At 40.2% G+C, this 25,738-nt stretch overlaps 1 protein-coding gene across 5 annotated transcripts in view; it reads left to right on the top strand.

Annotated features, from left to right (window-relative positions):
• Window positions 1-25,738, top strand: part of hip1 (huntingtin interacting protein 1) — a 331,165-nt gene that overhangs the window by 183,704 nt on the left and 121,723 nt on the right. For all 5 annotated transcript variants that reach the window (XM_063031277.1, XM_063031274.1, XM_063031278.1 and 2 more), the window contains 2 exons: window positions 7,735-7,815; window positions 16,418-16,494. In XM_063031277.1, the coding sequence (XP_062887347.1) occupies window positions 7,735-7,815; window positions 16,418-16,494 (158 nt within the window). The remainder of the gene's footprint in view (window positions 1-7,734; window positions 7,816-16,417; window positions 16,495-25,738) is intronic.

The following is a 25,738-nucleotide window of genomic DNA, read 5'->3' as shown; positions in this document are numbered from 1 at the left end:
GGGGTTTCTTCACGGAGCAAAAAAGATTGGGAGGAGCTTTGTTGTGTGCAAGTTCGTGACTAATTAAAGTTAAGTAGAGGAACAGTTTTCCCATTGTGTTTCAAGGATGAGAACAGATTTCAAACTTTGGGCAACAACTAGAAGACTTTGGGAAAATGTATTTTCTTTGTGATAATGCTCAGGGATTCATTGCCGTAAGGGAAGTAGAGGCAGATTCACTGAGGGCTTTTCACAGGAACTTGGATGCCACTTGAGAAGAGTAACCGAGAGGTCTGTGGGGAATTGGGCCAGATGGGATTACTATATTGGAGCTATCACAGATTTCATGGCCTGAATTGCTGCCTCTGTGATCTAATAATTCTATGATTCTGCGGAGAAGTTGAGCCTGAAGATGATAATGCATCAATTAGTATGAGCTAATTATTGTTGCCAACTGTGAGAATTGGATAGAATTATGAGTCTGAGGGACTTGGTGTTTGGTTTGAAATTTGTCTGTGAGACGAACAGAAAATCAAAGGTGGTCCTAACCTGAGTGGGAAGCGATGAAGAGTATTGATATTTGGCATTTGTGCCAATCTTGGCACTTAAACAGAGGCTTTAAATGTGAATAGCTTGATTAATTAAGTAATTGGATTATCTGTTTTCAACGTTGCATTTCGTATTTGTGAAGCACCTTTTATTTTTTGAAATGCACTTGGATGACGGAATTTTATTTCATACGTATGATTCAGTGGTTAAACCTACTTGGTCATTACGGTATTATGTTTAACTCAATGAAAAGGAGATAGACATTGGTATTTATATATTTAAGATCAATGCTACAGAGGTCACCTTGTTATTCTGCCTCCTGTCTTTAAAGACAGGATATTAACATACATCATAGTCATAGTTTGAAAGTAAAATATGCTGTATTTCACACATGCTGGTAGATTATTTGGATATGAAAATTTTGTGAGCTGCTGCTATCCAAGTATTAGTTTAGGCAGTGCAGACTGGAAAGTGTATAAATTTTTGAAGGAGGTCGTGTTCAATTGACTGCTGTTTAGAAGCTGTTTTGTTTAAGGAACAAAGACAAGCTTTGTTAAAGGTTCTGTAGATGTACCCTTGTGGCTTCAGCCTGATCATCTAACTTTGTAATCAGTGGTTGCTTATGAATCCTGGTATTGTTAAAGCAGCCTGGGCAAGCTTTTAACTTGTATGAAATTGCATAAAGACCTCGGTTAATGAAAAAAAGGCATCAGAGTCCCGAGCAGAAAAAAGTTGAATAACTACAAAGGACAGAAAAAGGGAGGATTTGTTTGCAGTGGTTATCCTAAGCTTTGTGATTCAGGATTGTTAATGTGTTTGGGAAGTATGAAAAGGATATTTCTGAACATTTATGACTGATATACTTTGTTCTATTGTTGAATAACGTAATCTTTATTCATGTTCATTTCAAAATAAAAACATCAGGCTATTTCCATGGTTATTGGTTTTGATTTGTGAGTTGACATTGTGTACCAAAATGTAGGACGCACCCATGCAATTCTCAGAATGTCACTCACTGCACTTGTTAGTCACGGGGGCACGTAAAGCAGATGCTTACAGGAATTGCTGTGACAATGTGAGAAAATGGTGACAGCAAGAGTAGCACTATATGTATATATTAAAAAAACAGGGATCATAAGAAATGTGCACGCCCTTTGTGTCAGCTGTAATGTCTGCCCAAGCTGATTAGAACGATAAGCCCACTATCTGCCCGCTGGCAGCCATGAAGCAGTGTCACAGCCTTTGCAGGGCGGGAGATGGATGAAAGACAATCGTTCATTATTTATTGCACAAGTGGGACACATTCTGTTTCCACAGATGGACTCATGGTTCCTTTCCAATCTGTACATGTACTTAAAGAAACAAAATAGTGTCAAATATGAAGTAGACCATCTCAGTCTGTTCAGAGTGCTGTTTCAATTCTTATTCAGTGTAGTTGCATTTTTAAAATTTTGAAGTTCACCACATTCTCATTGTAATTATGAAATGGTATGCTAACCACTGTGGTATCTTAACTTCAGACTGTTTTAACTTAATTACAGTATGATTTGACTCTACAGAATGTTTTCAGTGTATGTAGGGTCACTGATGGATAATTGAGTCATTGTAGAATAAGAAGGTTTCTGCATTTCATCCAATGTCCGGTGATTGAGCTTGCTGAACTAAGTTGTGCCTTTAGTAAAATAGAAAGTGGGTTTTTTTTTTAAAAACCTCAGAAGAATTGATATGAGTTGAATTAAAAACATAGCACCAGATAATGAAGTCATCTTTTAAATGTTTCTATCGGGATTCACAATGGAACTATTTCCTGTGGGAGTACTCTCTTCAGTCTGTTAGGTCATAAATCTTTCACTGCTCAGACATTCCACTGTGTGACCGGTATCTGTCAGAAATCAGATGAAACTTGTTTTGGGTTAAATGCTGTGCTTGTGGTTTAAAAAAAATAAGATAGTTAAAATAACTGAGCCCACAACACACGCACTCTTACAGCTCAAGCATTCTTTTTATTTTACTTGTGCACAAGGAGAACAGCATGGCCCCGTCACCCACACTGTTCTGAAGCCAGGACAGGAAACTGCTATTTTTACACACAATTGCTGTTACTGATGTTGACCATTTGGTGAATTGTATTTGTTTGAATTTTTTCTTTGCAAGATCAACCGCCATTCACAATAATGGTGTTAAGAATCAATCGAAGCTTCAAGCTGACAACCGATAATATTTTGAAGTTAGCAAAGCAATTATCCCTGAGTGTTTCACATACTCCTGTTATTCCTGTCTCGTCCTTCTCTGGCACTCCTCCTGTGTAAAGGGACACTATGTTTAGGAAGACCTTTCCAGAAAGTTCTCACGAAAGAGGCCTCACTGGTCTGGCTTGAGTACACACTGCCACAGTTACATGGCCTAGCTCGTGTAGTAAGCAGAGGTTTCTCACTTGATTATACCTGTTCAAGCCCATCCTTGCCTGGGTATTGTCCATAATCCTTGCTTTACCACAACTTCAGCACTTGAATACTAAAACTCAAAACAACTTGAATAATTCATAATGCATATTTAACTCATTATCGTTTTGTTCAGCGAAAAATCTCTGCAATCTGAGTTTGTAGAATTCAAGATTTTTTTCTTGTTTTTTTTGCCCTTACTTTGAAAAATAATTTTGAAGAAATTCACGTGTGAATTAAAACAAAATTTCTTGATTTAAGCCTGAACACGAGATAGACAAATTTAAAACTGTGTGTTCAGTTTGAAGTATTATGTTGCTTTGCCTTTTTACTGCTGTTGCAAAATTTCAGTTTTTGTTCTCATTTATACTGAATGAACAAATGTTAGATTGGGCCAAAGGACAAATGTGGCAAAACTTGGCTTTGGTGTTTTTGATAATTCCATCAGAATTTTGGCATTGTCTCTGATTCCTCCTGGGAACTCCAGTTATGCGGGTGGGTTGAATTTGGATATGGTTTGTTTCCATGGAGAATATAACATAAGACCGCTAGCACTTGTCCAAACTCATGAACGAAAGTAAGCTCTCTGAAGTCTGAGGAAGCTACTGTAGAACTAAACCATAGCAACAAGTAACATATTCATTGCCCAATCTGAGGTCACAGCATTCTATTCTTATCTATAGATTCCTTTTAAAAACTTAAAATCTTGGAGAGGGAAATGATTTTGATTATCCTGATCTTTGTGTTCACTTGTTTATATTGTATTCTCTTTTTATTTCCATTATGAAAACACTTGCACCCTCTTCAGATGTGGAACAGATTTTGCATCTCCTCATGTAGTTCAGAGTAAATAAGAGGCACAGGGAGAGCATGAGAAAAAATTGGCAGCAAACACAAAGAGGAATTCAAAAATAGCTTATTAGAATGTAAACAGGAAAAAGTGTTGCAAGAGGAGAGGTGGGGTGGATCAAAGGTTTAAAAAAAGGAAATATACTCATGAAAGTGCAGGTCATTACTGAAGTATTTAAGTACTTCACATTAAGTTTCATGAAGGAAAAAGTTGTGTCTGGAATCCCAGCAAAACAAAACGAGGTTAAGATTCTGCATGGGACTCAAAGTTTGAGGACTGGGAAATTGCAAATGTTGCGTGCTTGTTTAAAGGGTGTTGGAATAAAACCAGTAGATAGACCAATCTGTTTAACCTTAGTAGGAAAGTCTTAGAAACAATAATCAGATAGAATTGGAAATAATTTTGTTTGATTAGAGAAAATCTGCATGGGTTTGTTAAAGACAAGCTGTTTAACATGAGTGAAGTTTTTAGTGATAAAGTTGATGAGCAGATATAAGGAAAGACAATATTAATTTGGACAAAGATGTGGTTTTCAAATGGGAAAGAAACCTAGCAAGACAGAAGTGTGCAGTGGAATACATGATGACAAATCCACTAACAGTAGGTTGGAAAGTAAAATAGTTGAAATTACAGAATCAGGAAGGGGAACAGTATAGGAACAAGCCCTTTGGCCCATCGAGTCTGTGCAACTATCAAGCATCCATTGACACTAATCCTGCCATATCATCATCATCATCATTATTATGTGCCGTGTCGTATAATATGGGTGATGATGGTCTATGATGATGATTGTTCTTGGCAAATTCTACAGAAGTGGTTTGCCATTGCCACCTTCTGGGCAGCGTCTTTACAAAACAAGTGACCCCAGCCATTATCAATATCCTTCAGAGATTGCCTGGCGTCAGTGGTCGCATAACCAGGACTTGTGATAAGCACCAGCTACTCGTACTGTTTCTGACCATCAAGTAGTTTCAACATCCTATATAACAGACACTGCTTTCATGCTGTAGAAGACTTGTCAGCATAGAGCATTGCTCGTGACTCAGTCAGCTTTCGAACCTGTCAAGGACTTGAAGCTTTCTAAAGATCAGAAACAATGATCAAAATACGATTAATTACCTTAAAATTTTAATAGCTAAAGCAAAATTCTTAAATGGACTAGTTATTCAAAATATTTATGTAGATCAATTAAGTCATTACATGAAAATTACAAAATAGCTTTGTCCTTTATAGCTGTACCTCTCCATTGCAACTAACAGACTCGCCAAATCTAACACAGCACCACTGGAATTGCCAGATTCTCCATCCACCACCTGTTGCTATGGCTTCATGTGACCCTGATTGGGGTTCTAAGCAGATGCTACACCTTGTCCAAAGGTGACCTGCAGGGTAATGGAGGGGAGGAGTGCCTTACACCTCCTTTTGGTAGAGATGTGCTGTATCTCCTCCCTGCCACCCAAAACCTGGTACCTACTGTAAACTGGCTTATTCTTATCTTGACTCCCATGAATTTATCCTCCAACCCCTATTGAATTGTAATGTCTGAATATTGACGGAATGTCTGAATGCTCCCAAACTTGCTGGCGATTATCATTGGGGATTTGTATACTGTAAAATCTGAACCTGCTACAGATCCTCAACACTTAAGTTGGAGAATCTGGCAATTCCAGTGGTTCTGTGTTAGATTTGGCGAGTCTGTTAGTTGCAATGGAGAGGTACAGCTATACAGGACAAAGCTATTTTGTAATTTTCATGTAATGACTTAATTGATCTACATAAATATTTTGAATAACTAATCCATTTAAGAGTTTTGCTTTAGCTATTAAAATTTTAAGGTAATTAATCGTATCTTGATCATTGTTTCAAGTCCTTGACAGGTTTGACAGCTGACTGAATCACGAGCAATGCTCTACGCTGACAAGTCTTCTACAGCGTGAAAGCAGTGTCTGTTATGTGGAATGTTGAAACTACTTGATGGTCAGAAACAGAAGGAAAAGATAGCCAAGACTTTTGCTTTCCGATATTAAATTAAAAAAAAATTAAACTATACTTTAAAAGCTTGCCTTAATTCAAACAATTACGATATCCACTAAACTTTCTTTACTACAGTTTCTTGCATTTAGTTGAGTGTGAAAGCTCTCTGCCCCAAACTCAACCTGACACAGCTCATTTGAATAGATTCTGCAAAACAAGTTATGGGGAATCTTGGGAGCATCATATTTCTGCACAGGTTTCCATGACGATCCAACACTGGAATGAAGTGGGAAGAACTAGCTCCAGCTGTTGACCACACCTTAAGGACTTCCATGTAAAGCAGAGAACAGCTGATGTTTCCTTGCAAAATCTGGGATTTTAAATCTGTGTGTTAATGTATTTGGCATTATTGAAAGCACCTTGAGATCTGATCTATGTGTCTTGTGATCTTATGATACATTGGAATAGCAATGTATTATGAATAGTTATAATGGATTCATTAGTGACACGAGGTCAGAAGTCACAGATCTAAATAATCATAAGTGCCCTTTTACTGAATGTTTCTTTTCCTTGGAAGCATGGCTGTTTTGTGACTTTAAAAATCTTGAGATAAATTGTAATATTCGGAATTCTGAAATGAATATAGAAATCTCAGGAAATATGGAACAAATCTCCATCTTTACATCTGTTTGTACTTGCATAGAACTATTAATGAAAGCTGCCTCATCCAAGCATTATCAACTGAGATTTAGTGAGTGTGTTCCTGCTATGGAGCCTAAATAGCTGATAATGGTAGAGTAAAGAAAATGGGAAATGTGTAAGAAGTAACTTTGGAGCAATGCCGACTATCACTGCAAACACTGTTGATGACACTTTATATTGTCCTGTTCCATACTGAGCTGCCAGTATTGTTATTACTTTTGATTACTTCATTTTCCTCCACATAACAATCTTTCTGGAATTTTTGGACACTCAATGTTCCAGTAACTAATTGTGTCCTCCTGTAATTCTTGTTCTATTACTTGTTAATTCTGGGCAGCTGCAAATGTACTCGTGATTGTTCCCAAAGTTGCCAATGTTTTCTCTTTCTTTTGTCCGGGTGACGTCTCTTATTGGATTTGGATTTTGCCGGACCTGCCTCTGACTTTCCTCAGTGGCCATTCTTAAAATGTGGACTGAGACGAACCCTATGTCTCTGATTGTAATTGAATGAGCTGTTCAAGGTATTACAGTTGAAAAAACACACACCAACTGTTAGCTGGTTTGAAACTTTGCAGAAGGATATCACCATTCTTGCAGAATTACGGCCAAAGCTGACACTCCAGCATCCTCTCGTCTTGTATTTATCATACTTTCTCAAAACATAGAAGACCCTTCATACAATTGAGTCTCTATTAGTTCTCACAGCATTAAATATTTTCTTATAGCCTATTCTCTCTTACATGATCATCAGCTTCTGATTCTCTTGCCACCCACCTACACCAGGAATAATTTTTATTCGCCAGTTAATCTACCAACTAACACGCCTTTAGGATGTGGGAAGAAGCCAGTGCTCTCAGGGTAACTAGCAGTCAGGGGAGAATACACAAACTGCACATAGACAAATTCTCTGGTCAGGTAACACGGGGTACTTCCTAATTCTGGCTACCATTACCATATTGCAAACAGGAATACTTCCTAGTTAATCTTCACTCACTTCCTCTCTCTGCAGAGCAACTTGGAGGCCAGTCGAAATCCTTTGCCTGACTTGGCTGAGGTTGGTTAACTCAGCTTGATCTCAAAGGAACAAGTGACATCTAGTGAATCAGTGAAAGTACTGAAAAAGTTTTGTAAAGCGGCTGTTAAGATACACCAGCATTCAAATTGTACCAGAATTATTTTCTGGGCTGGATCATTTGCTGAAGTCTAATTTGTTTGTATTTTAAATTCTTTTCCCCTAAGGGCCATTTAAGTGAAGGTTATGGGAGACTGAGCTGCATCTACCTCAAACTACTAATAACAAAGATGGAATTCCACAGTAAGGTAAGTAACTTCTCTGCCATTTCCTCATTTACAGTGTGTTTCCTTCCATCTATTAAAGGAGAAAATCTTAATTGAAAGAGAAACTGTTTGGAGTCAGAAAGCACTTCTCAAAGTGCAAAGTAAATTTATTATCAATGTGTGTGTGTGTGTGTGTGTGTATGTGTATATGTGTATATATATATATGTATATATGTGTGTGTGTGTGTGTATATATGTATATGTATGTACGTCATCATATATAACCCAGAGCTTCATTTTCTTGTGGACATTCTCAGTAAATACAAAGAAACAATAGAATCAATAAAAGACCACAACCATCAAGATGGACAAATAGCTAATGTGCAAAAGATGACAAACTATGGAAATACAAGGAAAAAACCCAATAAATGTCGAGAACATGAGATGAAGAGTCCTTGAAAGTGAGTCCATAATTTGTGGGAACAGTTCAGTGTTGGGGTGAGTAATATTGAGTAAAGTTATCCCCTCAAGTTCAAGAGCCTGATAGTTGAGGGATAATAACTGTTCCTGAAGCTGGTGGTGTGGGTAACTGAGGCTCCTGTACCTCCTTCCTGATGGCAGCAGCAAGAAGAGAACTTGTCCTGGATCATGGGGTCCTTGATGATGGATACTACTTTCCTGTGACAACACTCCATGTGGATGTGCTCAATGGCAGGGAAGGCTTTACTCATGATGGACTGGGCTCTATCCACTACCTTTTGTAGACTTTTCCTATCAAAAGCATTGGCGCTTCCATATCAGGCTGTGATGCAACTAGTCCAATATACTCTCCACTGCACATCTCTAGAAAGTAGAGTCACTGCTCTGCTTTCTTTGTAATGGCACTTGCATGCAGATCCTCTGAGCAACACTGAGGAATTTAAAGTTGATGACCCTCTCTACCACTGATCCCCCAATGAGTACTGGCTCATGGACCTCTTGTAGTCAATAATCAGCTCCTTGGTTTTGTCGACATTGAGTGAGAGGCTGTTGTTGTGGCACCACTCAGCCAGATTTTCAATCTCCCTCCTATATGCTGATTCATCACTACCAACAATAGTGGTGTCATCAGCAAACTTAAATATGGCATTGGAGTTGTGCTTAGCCTCACAGTCATAAGTATAAAGTGATTAGAGCAGGGGCTGAGTACAGAGCCTTGTGATGCATCTGTGCTGGTGGAGACTGTGGAAGAGATGGTGCCAATCCAAACTGACTTGGGTCTGCAAGTGTGGAAATCGAGGATCCAATTGCAGAAAGGTGTATTAAGGCCGAGGTCTTAGAGCTGATTGTTTGGTTTTTAGGGGATGATAGTATTGAATGCTACGTTGTAGTCAATAAAGAACATTCTGATTTGTGCATCTTCACTGCCCAGATGTTCCAGGATTGAGTAAAGAGTCAGTGAAATGACATCTGCTCTGATGATAGGCAAATTAGAGCAGATCCAAGTTGCTTCTCGGGCAGGAGTTGATATGTTTTATCACCAATCTCTCAACACACTTCAGCATAGTGGATGACAGTCTGATCATTTGAGACAAAGGTGACTTTGGGTTTTTGCTCTTCTCATGAACAAGGCTGTTGTAGATGAGAAACCTCTTGCAATGTCAAACTGGTAATTCATATTGCATTTCATTCCAGAACTCCTGAAAGCCTATTAATGGCTATTATACAACCAATACAGTACCTGATTTGATGCAGCAAGTTCCCGTACACAGCAATAATAAATGCCTGGTTTGTATTCAAGGTTTGCTTGTCAGGGAAATCTTTGGCAGGACACATGGACTCTTATGATATTTAGTGTTTATGTGAAAAGGTGGCTGGGACATAGGTTCTGAATAGCATCTTAAGTTGCCAACTCACATACTGCATTTCTGTACCTCAGTGTGTCAGTCGGCATAAGGTGACCTGAGCCAATGGATTTCAGTTGGTGGTAGCATCAGGAGATTCTGGAATGGGATTTATGAGGTGTACCAGCAACAGAGGTCATGGGGCTGGCACAAGAGATTCTGCAGGTGCTGGAAATCTTGAGCAACACAGAATGCTGAAGATACTCAGCAGGTCAGACAGCATCCATGGAGGAGAATAAACAGTCGACATTTTGGGCCACTTACCTTCATCGTGATGGTCTTGGCCAGAATTGTTAACTGTTTATTCCCCTCCATAGATACTGCCTGACTTGCTAAGTTCCTTCAGTACTTCATGACAAGTCATAGGGTGTTGGTGAAAACAAGTTCATGATTCATTTCAGGGAATTGGTGATCCTGGCGAAACTTGTATGCTGCAGTGAGCAGGAGATGCTGAGGCTTTATTGGCTCATGCACTCGTATATAGTCCAGTCTAATTATGTTCCGGTTGGATAACCCCACTTTAGTTCAGAGAACATATCTCTTTTGAAGCATCTGCTATTTATGTGAAATGAAACTAGTTAGTTACCAGGAATTTGATAAATGAATAGCATGTTATATACAAAATTCAAGGGTTCAAAGTGCATGTGTAAATAAGGTACATTTATTGTCAAAGTGCACTTACAGAATCCAACTCTGAGATTTGTCCTCCCACAGACTCTCAGAACCAAGAAACACCATGGAACCCGTTCAAGGGAACATCAAACACCCAACGCTTGAAAAAATAAAAGATTGCGCAAACGGCAAAAACGAGCGAACAACAGTGAATATCAAGCATCAAACCAAAAGTCCAGCAGTATTCAGTTCAGTTCAGGCTGCACACACAGAGCTATTTTCCCACTGGGTTGTGCTGTCCATTTGTCCAATCCACTCAGAGTGGTTGCTTATTACTGGGTTATGGTTCAGTTTGCATCAGAACGCACCTGGGATTTTGGCCAAGTGATGTTTCTGTGCAACTTTAAATGCTGAGAAACATCACATAAACCTGTTCCTCTGCATGTCTCACAATGAAGATGTGTGGTCTGCAGTCAGGATAGACTAGCTTGCAAGCTCGGAAGTGGAATCTCAGTGTTCTGCTTTGTCTTTGGCCATGGATGTGACTTGCTGCAGACAGAGAACTTCGTCTGAACCATCAAATCACAGCCGATGGACTCACTTTCAAGGAATCTTCATCTCATTGCTTATTGATTTTTTATTATTATTATTACTACTTTTTGCACTTGTACAGTTGGTTGTCTTCTGCACTCAGCTTAAACACCTGATTTGGGTGGTCTTTCATTGGATTTTCCATGCAAGGGCATTGGTGTTTCCATACCAGGCTGTGATGCAGCCAGTCGATATACTCTCCACTACATGATGTTTGTAGTGGAACAGAAACATATAATCATCAAAAATTGAATGCATAAAGAAGCAGCATTAGAAAGAATCATTCCAATCATGCTTTAGTCTATTAAAAAAACATGAAAGTGTTACAGCACCTGAGCATTAAAAAGAACTGAAAGCTTTACATGCTATTTTAAGCTCATTTAAAATAATTACCCCTCCTCAACAGTACTTAAATATTCTTCGTAGAAGGGCACAAATTAGTTGAAAATTTCCCAAATAACACTTAAACACGGCAGATTAGCGACTTAAGCACCGTGAGATAGCCCAAGATCATGAAAGACAGGATAAAATACATGTCTTTTTTCAATAAAATTGTGCACAATCTGTCAGGCTAAACAAGGATAAGAAATACGATAAAAATATCCAGGAAAGAAATGAGGTTGCTTTGGAAAGAAACTTAAAATTCTGAAAGAGAAGCGGAATAAAGTCCAGTCAGACATTTGACTTTATGATAATAAATTTAATCAGTAAATTACCAAGTGATAAGAACCACAGAAGAAACATTAGATGTTTTTAATTCCTGGTAGTGTTTGATATAACATAAAGCTCACTCTTAGTACCAGTAATATATTTCTAACAGTTTTGCAGCTCAGCGGAGAGAGCTGCTCCCTCTCAACGGCACCCCTGCCTGTTGCAGAGCCAGGACAGATACTTGACACAAATCTGCAACAGCAGAACTTTTCCTGCTGTTCCATCATCTGAGCCCAAGCACTCACCACCTGCTGCCCCTGTAAACAAATTTGTAAATGGAATTTCAGGAATGAAAACTGCACAAATAAAGGCCATTCTTAATGGAGTTGGCACATGAGATTCAGAACCTCAATTTAATCCTTCCGAGGATGGCTCTGAGTACTGACAGGGTTACCTGTGTCATTAAGCTTGCAACTGGGTGAAAACAGAGCGAGCCCAGTCCACAAGACACAGCTGGGCCATACCCATATGTCCCACTTCATCACTTTGAAAAGCCTTAGTACTCAGTCATAACCAAGGATAACTTGTACTAGCTGCTCCATTGAATACGTAACATACATCAAAGTTGCTGGTGAACGCAGCAGGCCAGGCAGCATCTATAGGAAGAGGCGCAGTCGACGTTTCAGGCCGAGACCCTTCGTCAGGAAGTTAGTCCTGACGAAGGGTCTCGGCCTGAAACGTCGACTGCGCCTCTTCCTATAGATGCTGCCTGGCCTGCTGCGTTCACCAGCAACTTTGATGTATGTTGCTTGAATTTCCAGCATCTGCAGAATTCCTGTTGTTTGCGTTTAGGTCCATTGAATACGTAGATAACTTCATCAAATAATGCTGAACCATCAAATCACAGCCGATGGACTCACTTTCAAGGAATCTTCATCTCATTGCTTATTGATTTTTTATTATTATTATTACTTTTTGTACTTGCACAGTTGGTTGTCTTCTGCACTCAGCTTAAACGCCTGGTTTGGGTGGTCTTTCATTGATTCTGTTCATAGATTTATCAAGTATGTCGACAAGAAAATGACTCAGCGTTGTATACGGTGACATATGTACTTTGTTAATAAATTTACTTTGAACATTGAATGATCTTGCATTATCAGGTAACAGTTTTGTGTCTTTTCTGGCCATTTATTTTTAAGCTTTCTATGTATTAAGTCACACCATTGTCTTAAGCTTTGAAAAATAATGAAGATTGAGGTTTTGTTCCATCCACTTTTAGATTTTTCTGAATTTGCAATACATTGCTGAGATGTGTGCCCTTATCGCAGCTGTTTACAGGCAATTTTTAAATGTAAAATAATATACAAATCACTATTTGGTCAGCTGCCTAAATTGCTCCTCTCTGGAGGCAGTTGAAAGTCAACCACATTGGTGGCTGTGCTGTCACGTGTTGGTCAGACTAGGTAAGGACAGCAAGACTTTAGAGTTGCTGGAGATCTGAGGTAGCCAAGTGACAGGTTACAGAAGCCAATTCTGATCCTTGCCATAATCATATGGTCAGATATTGACGATAGCTCTGGTTTCTAAGTGGAAGCACTTTATTTTCATTGGAAGCGCTGTCATTTCACAAACTCAATTAAAAAAAGAGAATATTGCATGATCATGTGATCTAGTGTGTTTAATCTCTTGCACATTTTTGCTTTTAAGGGTGGTCATTTTTTTGGCACTTGATGTGTGTTGTATTTGACACCCGTTATCACCAAGATTGGTTTGTTGAGAATAAATCTGGTGTTTAGGGCTTGTTTGGCTGTAAATGAAAAGCCCTTTGCATGTGGAAAAATGATGCCTCTTGTAGTGGAGGGGTTATACCAGCAGCTGAAAGCTGAAACCCAAGGGGAGATCTATGCACTAAGAATAAGTCATGATAAGAAAATGTCTGGAGATGTTAATCAGAATGAAGTGACATGCCATAAGCCTTTTTCAGGTTACAGGAGATATTTGTGGCCCAAGTTCCCATGGTATCACGTGTGTGTGAGCCAAAGTAATCTTCCTGGATATTTTTCTGGAAATTTCTTAGCCTTGTTTAGTCTTGACAGATTGTACACCAGCTTTTCTTCTCTCATTGAAGACCATCTTCCCATTGGAATTGACACCCAACACAATGGATGGTCTTGTAATCGGTGACATCTTAACACAAAAGTGGATATCATTCTCTAATAAGCTAATGACTATAAAAAGTGGTGGATTCAACCTAGTACATCATGGGTAAAACCCTCAAAACCCTTGAGCACATCTGCACGATATACTGTTGCAGGAAAGCAGCATTCGTCATCAGGGACCCCCACCATCCAGATCATGCTCTCTTCTCGCTGCTGCCATCAGGAAGAAGGTACAGGGGCTTTAGGACCCACATCGCCAGGTTCAGGAACAGCTACTAGCCCTCAACCATCAGGCTCTTGAAGCATAGGAGATAACTTCACTCAAATTCACTTGCCCCATTGAAGTGTTCACACAACTCATGGACTCGCTTTCAAGGAATCTTCATCTCATCTTCTCCATTTATTGCTTATTTTTTACTATAATTTCTTATTTTTATATTTGCACTTTGTTGTCTTCTGCACTCTGGTTGAACACCCTAGTTGGGTGGTCTTTCATTGATTCTGTTGTGGTTGTTACTCTGCATATTTATTGAGTATGCCCACAAGAAAATGCATCTCAGGGTTGTAAATTGCACCATATATGTACTTCGATAATAAGATTAACTTTGAACTATAATGACTATTGTCCTAACGCAAGCATAACCTGAAGTCCACCCGGAATCTTTTGTTGCAAGGTTACTGGCACCTAGGATTTTCACTTAATGTCTCAGTCATTGCTCGTGATTCAACATGAAAACGCTGCCAAGTGACCTTGGAGATGCCTGAGTTCTTCTACCTTGGAAGCCACTTCTCTCAGAGTTCAAGCATCACCATTGACATTTAGCATTGGATCCAATGAGCAAATGTTTCTGTTGGGAAATTGCTCCAGCACATTTTTACTAAATGTAACCTACATAAGGATTTGAAGGACCGGGTCTGCAATCCACATCATCACCACATTCCTGTATTGCATGGCCTGGGTGACCTAATGACGAGAGTGAAAAGTTACCATGATTGACGACCCCTGAAGATCCCATTCATCAACATGAAAGGATCAGTCCCTCAGTGCTGGTGACACTGGCTTTGGCAAGTGTTACTTCACTGATGTAATTATCCTTGCCGAAGCCAGCGTCACCAGCACTGAGGCATCGATCCTTGAGCACCAGTATTGGCAGACTGAGCTTTGTGTGTGAATACGAGAAAGCGGGGGGGGGGGGTGGGGGTAGGGGGTAATCTTTTATAGTGTCTTAAGCTGGGAAGCACCAATTTGCCTCAATTGACTCCACACACTCTGTTCAGCAGTAAATGGCTTGCACTCAAAACTGAAAAGAAGAGGAGATAGGAAAAGAAATTGAAAAATAAAACCCTTCAGCAGGGAGCTGACCTATAGGGAACTATCTGCTTGGATTTCCAATACCTGCAGATTTTTTCTTGTCTGTAACGTCAGTGGCAGGTTTGCACTTCCAGGATTGCAGTCTCGAGTTATTTCAGGACCTGTATTCAATCTGTCAATGACCAAGGGATGCCTGCTATCTTTGATCATAGGCTCTGAATCATTTTACTCCTACTGAACTGAGTGGTATTTTCTTGCAGAGTCATTGAAGGTTCACCTTATTCAAATCAGAATGCAGAAGCTTCATATTAATCTGCTTAAAATGTGAGAAGTTTGGCATTTAAAAAAAAATTGAAAAAGTGAATCCAGGTAAATTGCTGATTGTGGTAGAGTTAAAATATCTAAATACATGTTACATTGATTTGAATGGCTGTAAGAATGTTCTTGAGGCTAAAAGTGCCAGTGGTTATATTCCTGAGTAACTTCTACTAGAATTGTGCATTATAAGCTGTTCTAGTTCATAAATACAGAATTTTGACTTGGCTGAACAACTGTGTACCCAGCAAAGCAGACAATGGCAGCAGAAGAAACTAACGACAGCAATAAGAATGTGTACTTAGGTGAAGCTCTCCTTCCAGAACTTAATGGAGCAGGTGATGTCCTTGTGGGTGATGCAAACAGGAGGCTGATAAGCCAAGAAGATGATTTGTATGGTTTGTTACATTAAAAGATAACCAGCTTGCTTGGCTGAAAGGTATTGTACTGTGTCTGAACACCAGCCTTTAATCAAAACTTCCCTCATTCACTGGGCAATTTCAGCAGTGACCCTTGGTCAGATTCAAATTCCAGTGTAGAAACATGTGCTTCCAAAATGAAATTCTTCCACAGAATTATTTATATGATATGCAGTATAATGCAGAGTGCCCAAGTATTAAAGGAATGCTGTCAACCTATCATAAAACTTGGTGGTGGAGCAGCACGATAAATTCCAAATATGGTGTCTGTTGTTAATTTTAGCAGCTGCTGCTCCCAGATGTACAGTACCTTTGAATATAACTATGGTTATTCCATAAAGAACAATAAAAACGCAACTCTCTATAGTTTTGTGATTTGGAGAGGACTGAGCAAATTTTTGTAGTCAGTGCTTTCTTTATAGAAAGAATAATTAACTATTAACCAAGCATAATTAACTATTGCAGGTTAGCTAGTGATCAAAATGCTGGAAAATCAGAATTAAAAACTAAATTGCTGGAAGTATTCAGCAAGTCTGATACTATCCAAGGAGGGGACTGATGACCTTTCATCAGAATTGAAGATTTTGGAGCGCATCTTTCTGTAAATTGTTTTATTTTCTTGTGCTTTTGCTGAACATTCTCCAAATTGGGATTTTAAAATTGTTTTTAATGAGGTTTCCCAATGTTTCTGATTCCATCTAGAATCCCAGATTTCCAGGTAATCTTCAGATGACAGACAGACAACTGGAGGAAACAGGAGAAAATGATGTAAATAATTTGTAAGTAATGTGATGAAATTTGTATATCTAAAATCCAAGTAGTTCATCTTCCATCGTTAATGAAGCAGAGTAACCCACGTTACTTTCAGTTTAATCTGTCACATGATATGATAAAGAAAGGTGAACCATGACAGTTCTTGTTATCAATTGTGCAATTAATTCAGAATTTAGAGCTGCTCAAATACAACTAAGCTCTTTTCAAAAGTGCTTTCCCCCTTTGAGAAGTTCTAAGGATTTTGATTTTGTCATTTGCACGTTTCTTGTGGTGGAATGGAATGAAATCAAAACAAAAATATGTTGAACTAAAGCAGTCATTTTATATGAGAAAAATATTTTATAGAGAAAAATTATAGAATTTATACTCTACATGGTAGGAATTTATTCTCTCTGTCTCTGTCTGTCTCCCTCTGCCCCTCTGCTATAAGCTGCTGAGATCTCATGAGTTTTAGCCTCACACTATAGAATCAGCTTTAATTCCCTGTCTTCAAAGGTCACCTTCCCTTACTGTCACACAGTCAGCTCTAATCATTCTCCCTTCCTTTCTTACTGCACTATTGTATTTGCACTGTTGTGTTTTCTCATGTAAACTTTTGTTTTACGTGCAAATTTATGACAGTGCTGTTCTCTACATTTGGAAACTCAGGCATCCAAGGTTTCACAGCCTTGAGAGAATATTTTGGCAATGTCACAAGTAAGCAGAGCAACGTATCTGATTTCAAGCCATATTTAGAGGGAAAATGCAAGCTTCTAGTCATTCTTTTAAATTCAAATGAAATAGGAAAATTAAGCTTTTGAAAGTTTTGTCTTTGAATGTTCTCAGTCATCCAGGTCACTGTATATCAAGCAGTAGGAAATCAACTAGACTTGCTGTGTTGTCTGGAACAGCCATTCTCAACGGGGGCCATGGCGCATTTGACGGAGGCCACTGACTGAAAACTGTGAGAAGGGGAGCCCCAAGGGTTTATGGGGGCCCTGAAATACCCAAGCAGCAACCTTCATTGGAGTCAGTAGTTTCCCTCCTGTTTATAGTATCTTTCCAACACACCGTTTGAATTCGGCGCACCTGGTAAATTCATTGCTTAAGTTCCCCCCACACAGCCTCACTTCAGAGTCAGTCGCGAATCAGACTGCACCGGGTCAACGTATTCAATCAAGGGTCCTCGCATCCATTATCGCCGTAATTCATTCTCCAAAGATCAGTGTGTCTTGCTTCAGGATCGTCTTTTCTGGCAGCTGTGTGAAGAAAATGATGAAGACTTCCGGACGCTGCTGCTGCATACTGAGGTCAGGTGGCTTTCCAAAGGAAACTGTCTTTAACGTTTTGTTACACTCTGGGACACCACAGTTTCATTCATGTCTGATAGAGAGCATGGAGAAAGACTCGATGCTAAGGCGGACATATTTTATCTGGCAGCTATCTTTCAGAAACTTAATTTGTTAAACAAGACCTTACAGGGCAAAAACAGTAACCTCGTAGATTGTAAGGAAGCCATTGTTTCTCTCCTTAAGAAACTCGAAGTCGATTGCCACAATATGGACATCGGGAATTTTTACAATTTCCAAACCTGAAGACAATCGCAGAGGTACTGAAGGACGATGACCTTATCGTTTATGTGAAACATCTCAAGCAGATACACAAGGATATGCAAGAAAGATTTAATGACCTGTTAAACCTTGGTATCCTGGATTGTATTTTGAATCCATTTGAAGTACAACTCACCCAAGTTGAGGCAGAAATTCAAGAAAGTTTGATTGATCTTCAGTGATATAACTGCAATTGTCATATCCGCTTCCACCACTGCTGCCAGCAGTGATTTGCATGCACCCACCACTCCCTGTGTGAAAAACTTACCCCTGACATCCCCTCGGTACTTATTTCCCAAGCACCTTAAAACTATGACCCCTCGTGTTAGCCATTTCAGCCCTGGGAAAAAGCCTTTGGCTATCCACACGATCAATGCCCCTCATCATCTTGTACACCTCTGTCAGGTCACCTATCATCCTCTGGCGCTCCACAGAGAAAAGGCCAAGTACATTCACCCTATTCTCATTAGGTATGCTCTAATGTCAGGTCAGGTCAATCAGTTTCAAAAAGATGTTTGGATCAAGAGTGATCTGCCGAATAAATTTACAACACTGTGGGAAAAAGCCCGAAGATTTTTTATTGCCTTTCCTGCAACATATTTGGTTGAGAGCGGATTCTGCAAGGTAGTTTCCTTGACAAAATCCAGGAACAGAATTGATATCACAAACAAGGGGTGACCTCCGACTGTCATGGTCTAATTTGGAGCCCGATATCATGAAACTTGCAGAAAAGCACCAAGCTCAAGGATCTTATTAGGCCTGATAGATGTTTAATTTCGTACAGTTTTTTTAAAGTTTTGTCCAGTATGTCGGAATGTTCAAGTTTTCTTGGTGTTCAATAATAAATGATTTCTTGTCCATCTGTTCGTGTTGTATCCCTGTTTGAAAGGGGGGGCCCTGGAACCTGAGAAGAGCTCCTAAGAGGGCCGTGGCCAAAAAGCGGTTGAAAATCACTAGTTTAGAACTTTGTTATTGGATGGACAGTGTTACGTACAGTATCAGCCACCTGGCAGTGTGTTGTGTCCTTGAGCAAGGCACTTAACCACACATTGCTCCTGCACGTTTATAGCCCAGCGGCAGTGGTTGGTGCAGTATGGACAAGACAAGACAAGTCTAATTCACTGACTTGTGGGCAGCAGGGGCGGACGGTGGGCTTCATTTGCAGCGAGGACTAGGTCTCAGGCCGTGGTGTCGCCTGTTTATAGCTGCCCAGGAGAGAGGCGCCAGAGTCAGTGTGCTCTGCTGGAGATGGTGTGGTGTGGCGTGGTGTCCAAGTAGGAGTCAGTGCTGCTCCCTAGTGTTCACTTGGCAGAAGATAAGCTGTATCGTGTTCAACTGCAGACTCCTGCAACATGTGGACTATATTTTATTTTTGTGTGACTATTTTAGTGATATCTTGTATGTGCTTTGTGCTTTGTACTGCTTGTGACTGTTGGTACTATGTATTGCATCTTGGACCCGGAGTAACGCTGTTCCATTTGGTTGTGTTCATGGGCATTCACCTGTGGTTGAATGACAATTAAATTTGAACTTGAACTGGGCTCTTGCAGATTTCTCTCAGTGTACCGTGGAGAGCATTCTGACAGTTTGCATCACAGGCTGGTATGGGGGCTTCAATGCACAGATTCACCAGATGCTGTGGAGGGTTGCAGACTGAGCCAGCTAATCAAAGGTACAACCCTCCCCACTGTCGAGGCCATCTTCAGTGAGCGATGCCTCAAGAAGCTGCATCCATCAAGAAGGACCCTCACCACCCAGGACATGTTCTCTTCTCCTTAACTACCATCAATAAGGAGGCCCTCACCACCCAGGACATGTTCTCTTCTCCTTAACTACCATCAATAAGGAGGCCCTCACCACCCAGGACATGTTCTCTTCTCCTTAACTATCATCAATAAGGAGGCCCTCACCACCCAGGACATGTTCTCTTCTCCTTAACTATCATCAATAAGGAGGCCCTCACCACCCAGGACATGTTCTCTTCTCCTTAACTACCATCAATAAGGAAGCCTCACCACCCAGGATATGTTCTCTTCTCCTTAACTTCCATCAATAAGGAGGCCCTCACCACCCAGGACATGTTCTCTTCTCCTTAACTACCATCAATAAGGAGGCCCTCACCACCCAGGACATGTTCTCTTCTCCTTAACTTCCATCAATAAGGAAGCCCTCACCACCCAGGATATGTTCTCTTCTCCTTAACTACCATCAATAAGGAAGCCTCACCACCCAGGACATGTTCTCTTCTCCTTAACTACCATCAAGACGGAGGTACAGGAACGTGAAGACCTGACTCAATGATTTGGAAACAGCTTTTTCCCCTCTGTCATCAGATTTCTGAGCAGGTCACATTTTGCACTATTTACTTTGCAGTTTTATATTCATTTTATGTCTGCACTGTTCTGATGCCACAAAACAGCCAATTTCACATCACTTAAGGTGGTGATGATAAACCTAATTCTGATTTTGCTATTCACTCAGAAATCTTTCAGAGTGCGTATTTTCATTCCTCCTTTCCATCTGCACCTGCCAGCACCTGTTCCACTGAACCTTGGAATTTCTGCATCATTTATATGTTTTAAAGATACACCTTCAGTATGCTTCAAAGATTCGTGGAGGATAGTTTCCCATGGAATTAGTATCTTAAAATTCCGTATGGCCATATACACACTGGCCTTCTGACTTCTCTAGTGAAGCTACAAAGCTTTTCTGCGCATGATTTTGAGAGATTTTAGTGTATGCCATAGTCCTTCTAGTTTACTTCAAATCCGCAATACTGAACTTGAACTGGACTCTTGCAGATTTCTATAGATCTACAGAGAATTAAATACTTTATTGATCCCACAGGAAATTACAGTGTCACAGTAGCATTACAATTACGCGGATATAAATATTAGAAGAGAAGAAGAAAGAATAAAAAGTAAGTTACCACAAACATTCTAACAGGAGGGGATCATCACTTCCCTAGCTATAGGTTGCCTCATTATAGCGCCTAGTGGCCGCGAGTAAGAATGACTTCATGTAGCGCTCTTTGCAGCAGCGCAGTTGTCAGAGTGGAGATGACTCTGACAGTTTGTGTCACAGGCTGGAATGAGGGCTCCAATCTCAGATGCAGAAGATACTGTAGAAGGTTATAGACTAAGTCAGCTCTTGTTACTGGTTATCAAAACATTCTTTATTTGCCAAGCTACTAAGAGGATCTTGGTAGATCTGAACTATCTTTTGTGTTGCAAATGATAGGTCTCAATTTTTTTTTCCCTCAGAAAGGATTCAGGCAGCAAGTTGTGTCCTCTGCAGCCCAGAAGAACCGATATAGATGTGCAACTGGGATAGACACCCTCTTGGCTTCAAATTAATACTGATGTGAAATGGGCCTGTGATTCAGTTGCTGCAGTAGTTGGTGTATCGGGGAAGCTTGATGAATTCTTGGGAATGGGAAATGTGTTTACCAGAGAGAAAGTCCAAGGGAAGGGCATTAGGACCCATACAGCTTGGCACCGGTGTTGTCGCAGGGCAATGTGTGGTTAAGTGCCTTGCTCAAGGACACACACGCTGCCTCAGCCAAGGCTCGAACTAACGACCTTCAGATCACCCGATGAATGCCTTTATCACTTGGCCACGCGCCAGCACCAGAGAGAAAGTAATTAAGTTATATTGCTTCAATCCAAAATCAAAAAGTGAAGAGACAAAACTGGCATAAATTTGAAACGACTAACCTTCGATCTCTTAAAGCAGGTTGATGACCTGGTGGATGGTTGAAAAGTTTTTGTTAATCATTTGTTGATGCTCTTGGCATTCTGTCCCATTCAGGATCAAGTTTATGATCGCTAACATATGTCGTGAAATTTGTTGTTTTGTTTCAGCAGTATGGTGAAAGACATGAAAATTACAATAGCTTACAATAGAAAAAAAATGCAACAGGCGTCTTTCTTTCTAAATGCAATAAGCGTATACAACAGTTCTCTGTGTGACAAGAGAGCCCACATCATAGTCCAATAGTCTCTGCTTTATTATTTCCTACATTATTATTAATCATTGGTAAATTAGTATTGTGTATATTATTATTTTGTATTTTATTAGTTAAGTCCGCACACTGCTAAATGTGTTTTTAAATGTTGCTGCTGTAACAAATGAATTTCCCACTCGGGATCAATAAAATATTTATTATTATTACATAACGAGGTAGTGTTCATGGGTTCATGATTCCCCCTGAATCTAGAGAATATGGACTTCAGGAAAGATCTTGGCAGTCATGTTGAAGCTTAATGGAGAAGAATGAGAAAATAAATCGAGGATCAAAATAGATCAACCTGTTCTGAAATTACTAGAAGCAGCAAATCTACGGGCAGTTGTCTACCCCAGAATTCACTTCTGGAGATCTTCCACTTGGCATTTGTTATGCATTGGTGTTTTGAGATCAGTCGCAGAGGTTGTGCTTCCTGAATATGTTTACACTAGAGTTCAGTCTTCGGAAAGCCAAAGGAAACTGCAAAATAATGTTGATCAAGTTCAGATTTAATTATCATTCAACCATACATGAATATTGCCAAACAAAGCAGTGTTCTTCTGGGGCTAAGTTGCAAAATGTATTACCAATAGCACACAGCACATGTGGTTACAAAGGAAAAAAATAGCTGAAGTCCCTGAGTGGGCTTGATGGCAAGTTGTCTTGGTTCAACTTGTTCTGCTACTGAGTGAACACCAGAGGGCAGCACTGACAGGAGGGGCCAGCCCACAACCCAGTGCGGACGCTAGCACGACCACAGAGGCCCTGCTCTCTCCCACACCACCTCAGTGTCTCCTCCCCTAGGCGTTTGCAACAGGCAACCCAGTGACGAGGGCCTTGTCCTTGCCGCAACCGAGGCAGCGCAACTCCCCTGTCGTTGGTCTCACCAGTGAACCAAACTTGCGGCATTCCACGTTACCAATGTCCAACAGGGTGTTGCGATCACAATAAAACAGTCGCACTGTGCGCCGCCCCAACGGTACACAAATCCAGGTGACAACCCAATGGCGGTACGCGTTAAGTCCAGCTCCATTGCCGTTGAGCATCAAGTCCTGCAGTACTTGGTGGTGTTGGTACCCAGCAGCAACTCGCAATCTCAAAAGAGAAGTACAAGATGAGCAAGTGCAAGCAAATTTGATAAATGGCAAATTAAGTTGGTGTTTATGAAGCAGCAGCAGACCATTACATGTGAAATGATATAGCGGCAATAGTCTGAATAGAAATTGTCTGAGTGCTATTTGGGATTGGTCTGACTTCAAGCTATAGTCGACAGAGCATTAAAGGCACTTGACTCATTTTAATACGGCAGCAAGAACAAACTAATTTATCTTTCGGAGAGCATTAAGGGTTCTGCATTTGGTACTGAGGTTATTAAGTACAGGAGGAAATATTATTGGAAGGATTTTGAAGCTTGAGAGAGGAAACAATACGTATTCATAATGATGTCTTGTCAAAGAAAATATAATATCAAGTTTATTTTAATCTAACTGAGAATATGGGAAGAGAGGATAGTTGAGGGACCTTTGGAGTAATGGAAGCAGTAAAGGATATGTAGGCTGTGAAAACAATTAAATATAAAACGTTTAAACCTCAGGATGAGAGAAGCTGTATTATAGAGAGCATTAAGAGGTAAATTAAGAGGTATTGTAAAAAGTTCCACTTTTGGTGGAGTAATGAAAATTACACTGGCAACAAGCCGAATGATAATTGCTCCTGTGTGTAAGTCAATCCAAGGAGAGAATTAAGGAGAGCTTTGCCTGGACTGTAACCCATTTTCTTTACTGAAGGTGGTTCTGGAAACATGTATTGAATGACATCACAGACGTTTAATGATGCCTCACTGTATAAGGCTGAGGAACACATTGCATCGATGAAGTGAACCACTTGCCTAACAATGTGTCTCCCTGCTGGATTTCTCAGGATTGAAAATGGGAATAACAAAGTCTATATTGTAAATTTTAAAGGAATTTAGATGACTTTTGCTGTCAAGGAGCCAACAGCTGTTCAAATAAATTGACATACGGTGCATTATGTCAGGTAAAGAGTTCGGGTGTAATTCTGACCCAAGTTGTCTCAAAGGATTGTTAAGCTGTTTTGGGTCCCAAGAATAACAGTGATATTCTCCATGACGGTCACCATTCATAACAGTTACTAACTGTGGTTTTGTGTGTCGTGGTTTTGATTGATTATTGCTTTGTATGTACAGAATATTACAGCATTGCTTTGCGATGCAGTACCTGTCATTTAAACAGCGAGAGTGACTCAACTTAGACTGCTTTTCCAATGTATTTCTTTGAACTTTGCGCAGTCTTTGCTGTGCTGTGCTGGAAATGATTTCATTTTGTAAATATTGCCGTGAACTACTCCTTTATATCATGGGTTTTCTGTGGGTTGTTCTTGGTGTCCTAACACATTCAATGATCTTGAAGTGGGTTGCAGTACCTTTTGAACAAAGCAGTAATTGTTGTCCGTATCCTTACTTGGTTATGGATTAAATGATGGGTGGTTTCTTTGGTAGGTATAAAATACAAGGGGAAGTGAGACTCAAGAAATGAGAGATTGCTCATGAGAATGAACTTTGTAAAAGGAAATGTTGCAATGTGGCCATGGAAGAGTGCAGATAGGTGGGCAATCCAGTCTCTGGTAACGTTAACCCCCAAGTATGCACACATTTCTAGTGCTCTGTATGGCTGTAACTATTATTTCATAGCTTGGAATGTTCAAGGGAAGTTCTGTTTCAAGGCTGAAGCATTTTTTTCCACACATTTGGCCCACTGAATCTGCTGGCTGTCTGAATTGCATCAGTCCTATCAGAGAGTTATAGAGTACAACAGCACAGAAACAGGCCTTTGGCCCATCTGTTTCATGGTAGTCCCATCTACCTTCCGTCGTTGATATCCGTGCACCCTATCCAACCTTCTGGTAAATGTTACTATTGAATTTGCATCTACCTCTCCTGCTGTCAGCTTGTTCCATCTTTTGAGTGAAGTTGTTCCCCCCAGATTCCTTTTAAAGTTTCATCTTTCACTCCAAGCCTATGACCTCTAGTTCTCGTTTCACCCAACTTGAGGGGGCAACTGCCTGCATGTATTTACCCTATCAATACCCATCATGATTTGCATACCTCCTTTAGTATTTCCCCTCATTCTCATGCTCTCCAGTCCAAACTTATTCAACCTTTCCCAATAACTTTGGTCCTCAAGCCCCGGCAACATCCGCGTACATTTTCTCAGTATTCTTCTGAGCTTGTTGATATCGTTCCTGTTGGTACGTGACCAGAACTGAATGCCGACACCCTAACTCCAGCCTCACCAACATCTTGTATAACTTCAACATCACATCACAACTCCTGTACTCAGCACCCTGGTTTATGAAGGTCAGTCTACCAAAAGCTCTTTATGATCTGATCTACCTGTGATGCCACTTTCAAGGAATAATGGATCTGCATTCCCAGCTCCCTTTATTCAATCACATGTCCCAGAACCCTACCATTTCCTTTGTAAGTCCTACCCTTGTTTGTCCTCCCAAAGTGCAATACCTACACTTGTCTGCTTTAAATTCCATCTGCCATTTTAAAGCCCGTTTTCTGAGCTGAGCAAGGAGTCTGATGTAGATTGGGAGACCGCTTCACCAAGGACCTACGCTCCGTCAGCC

The sequence above is a fragment of the Mobula hypostoma genome, chromosome 23 (genome assembly GCF_963921235.1).
Source record: "Mobula hypostoma chromosome 23, sMobHyp1.1, whole genome shotgun sequence".
In the NCBI taxonomy this organism is placed as follows: Eukaryota; Metazoa; Chordata; class Chondrichthyes; order Myliobatiformes; family Myliobatidae; genus Mobula; species Mobula hypostoma.
Note: the sequence above shows the minus strand (reverse complement) of the source record. Positions and strands in the feature narration are given on the sequence as shown.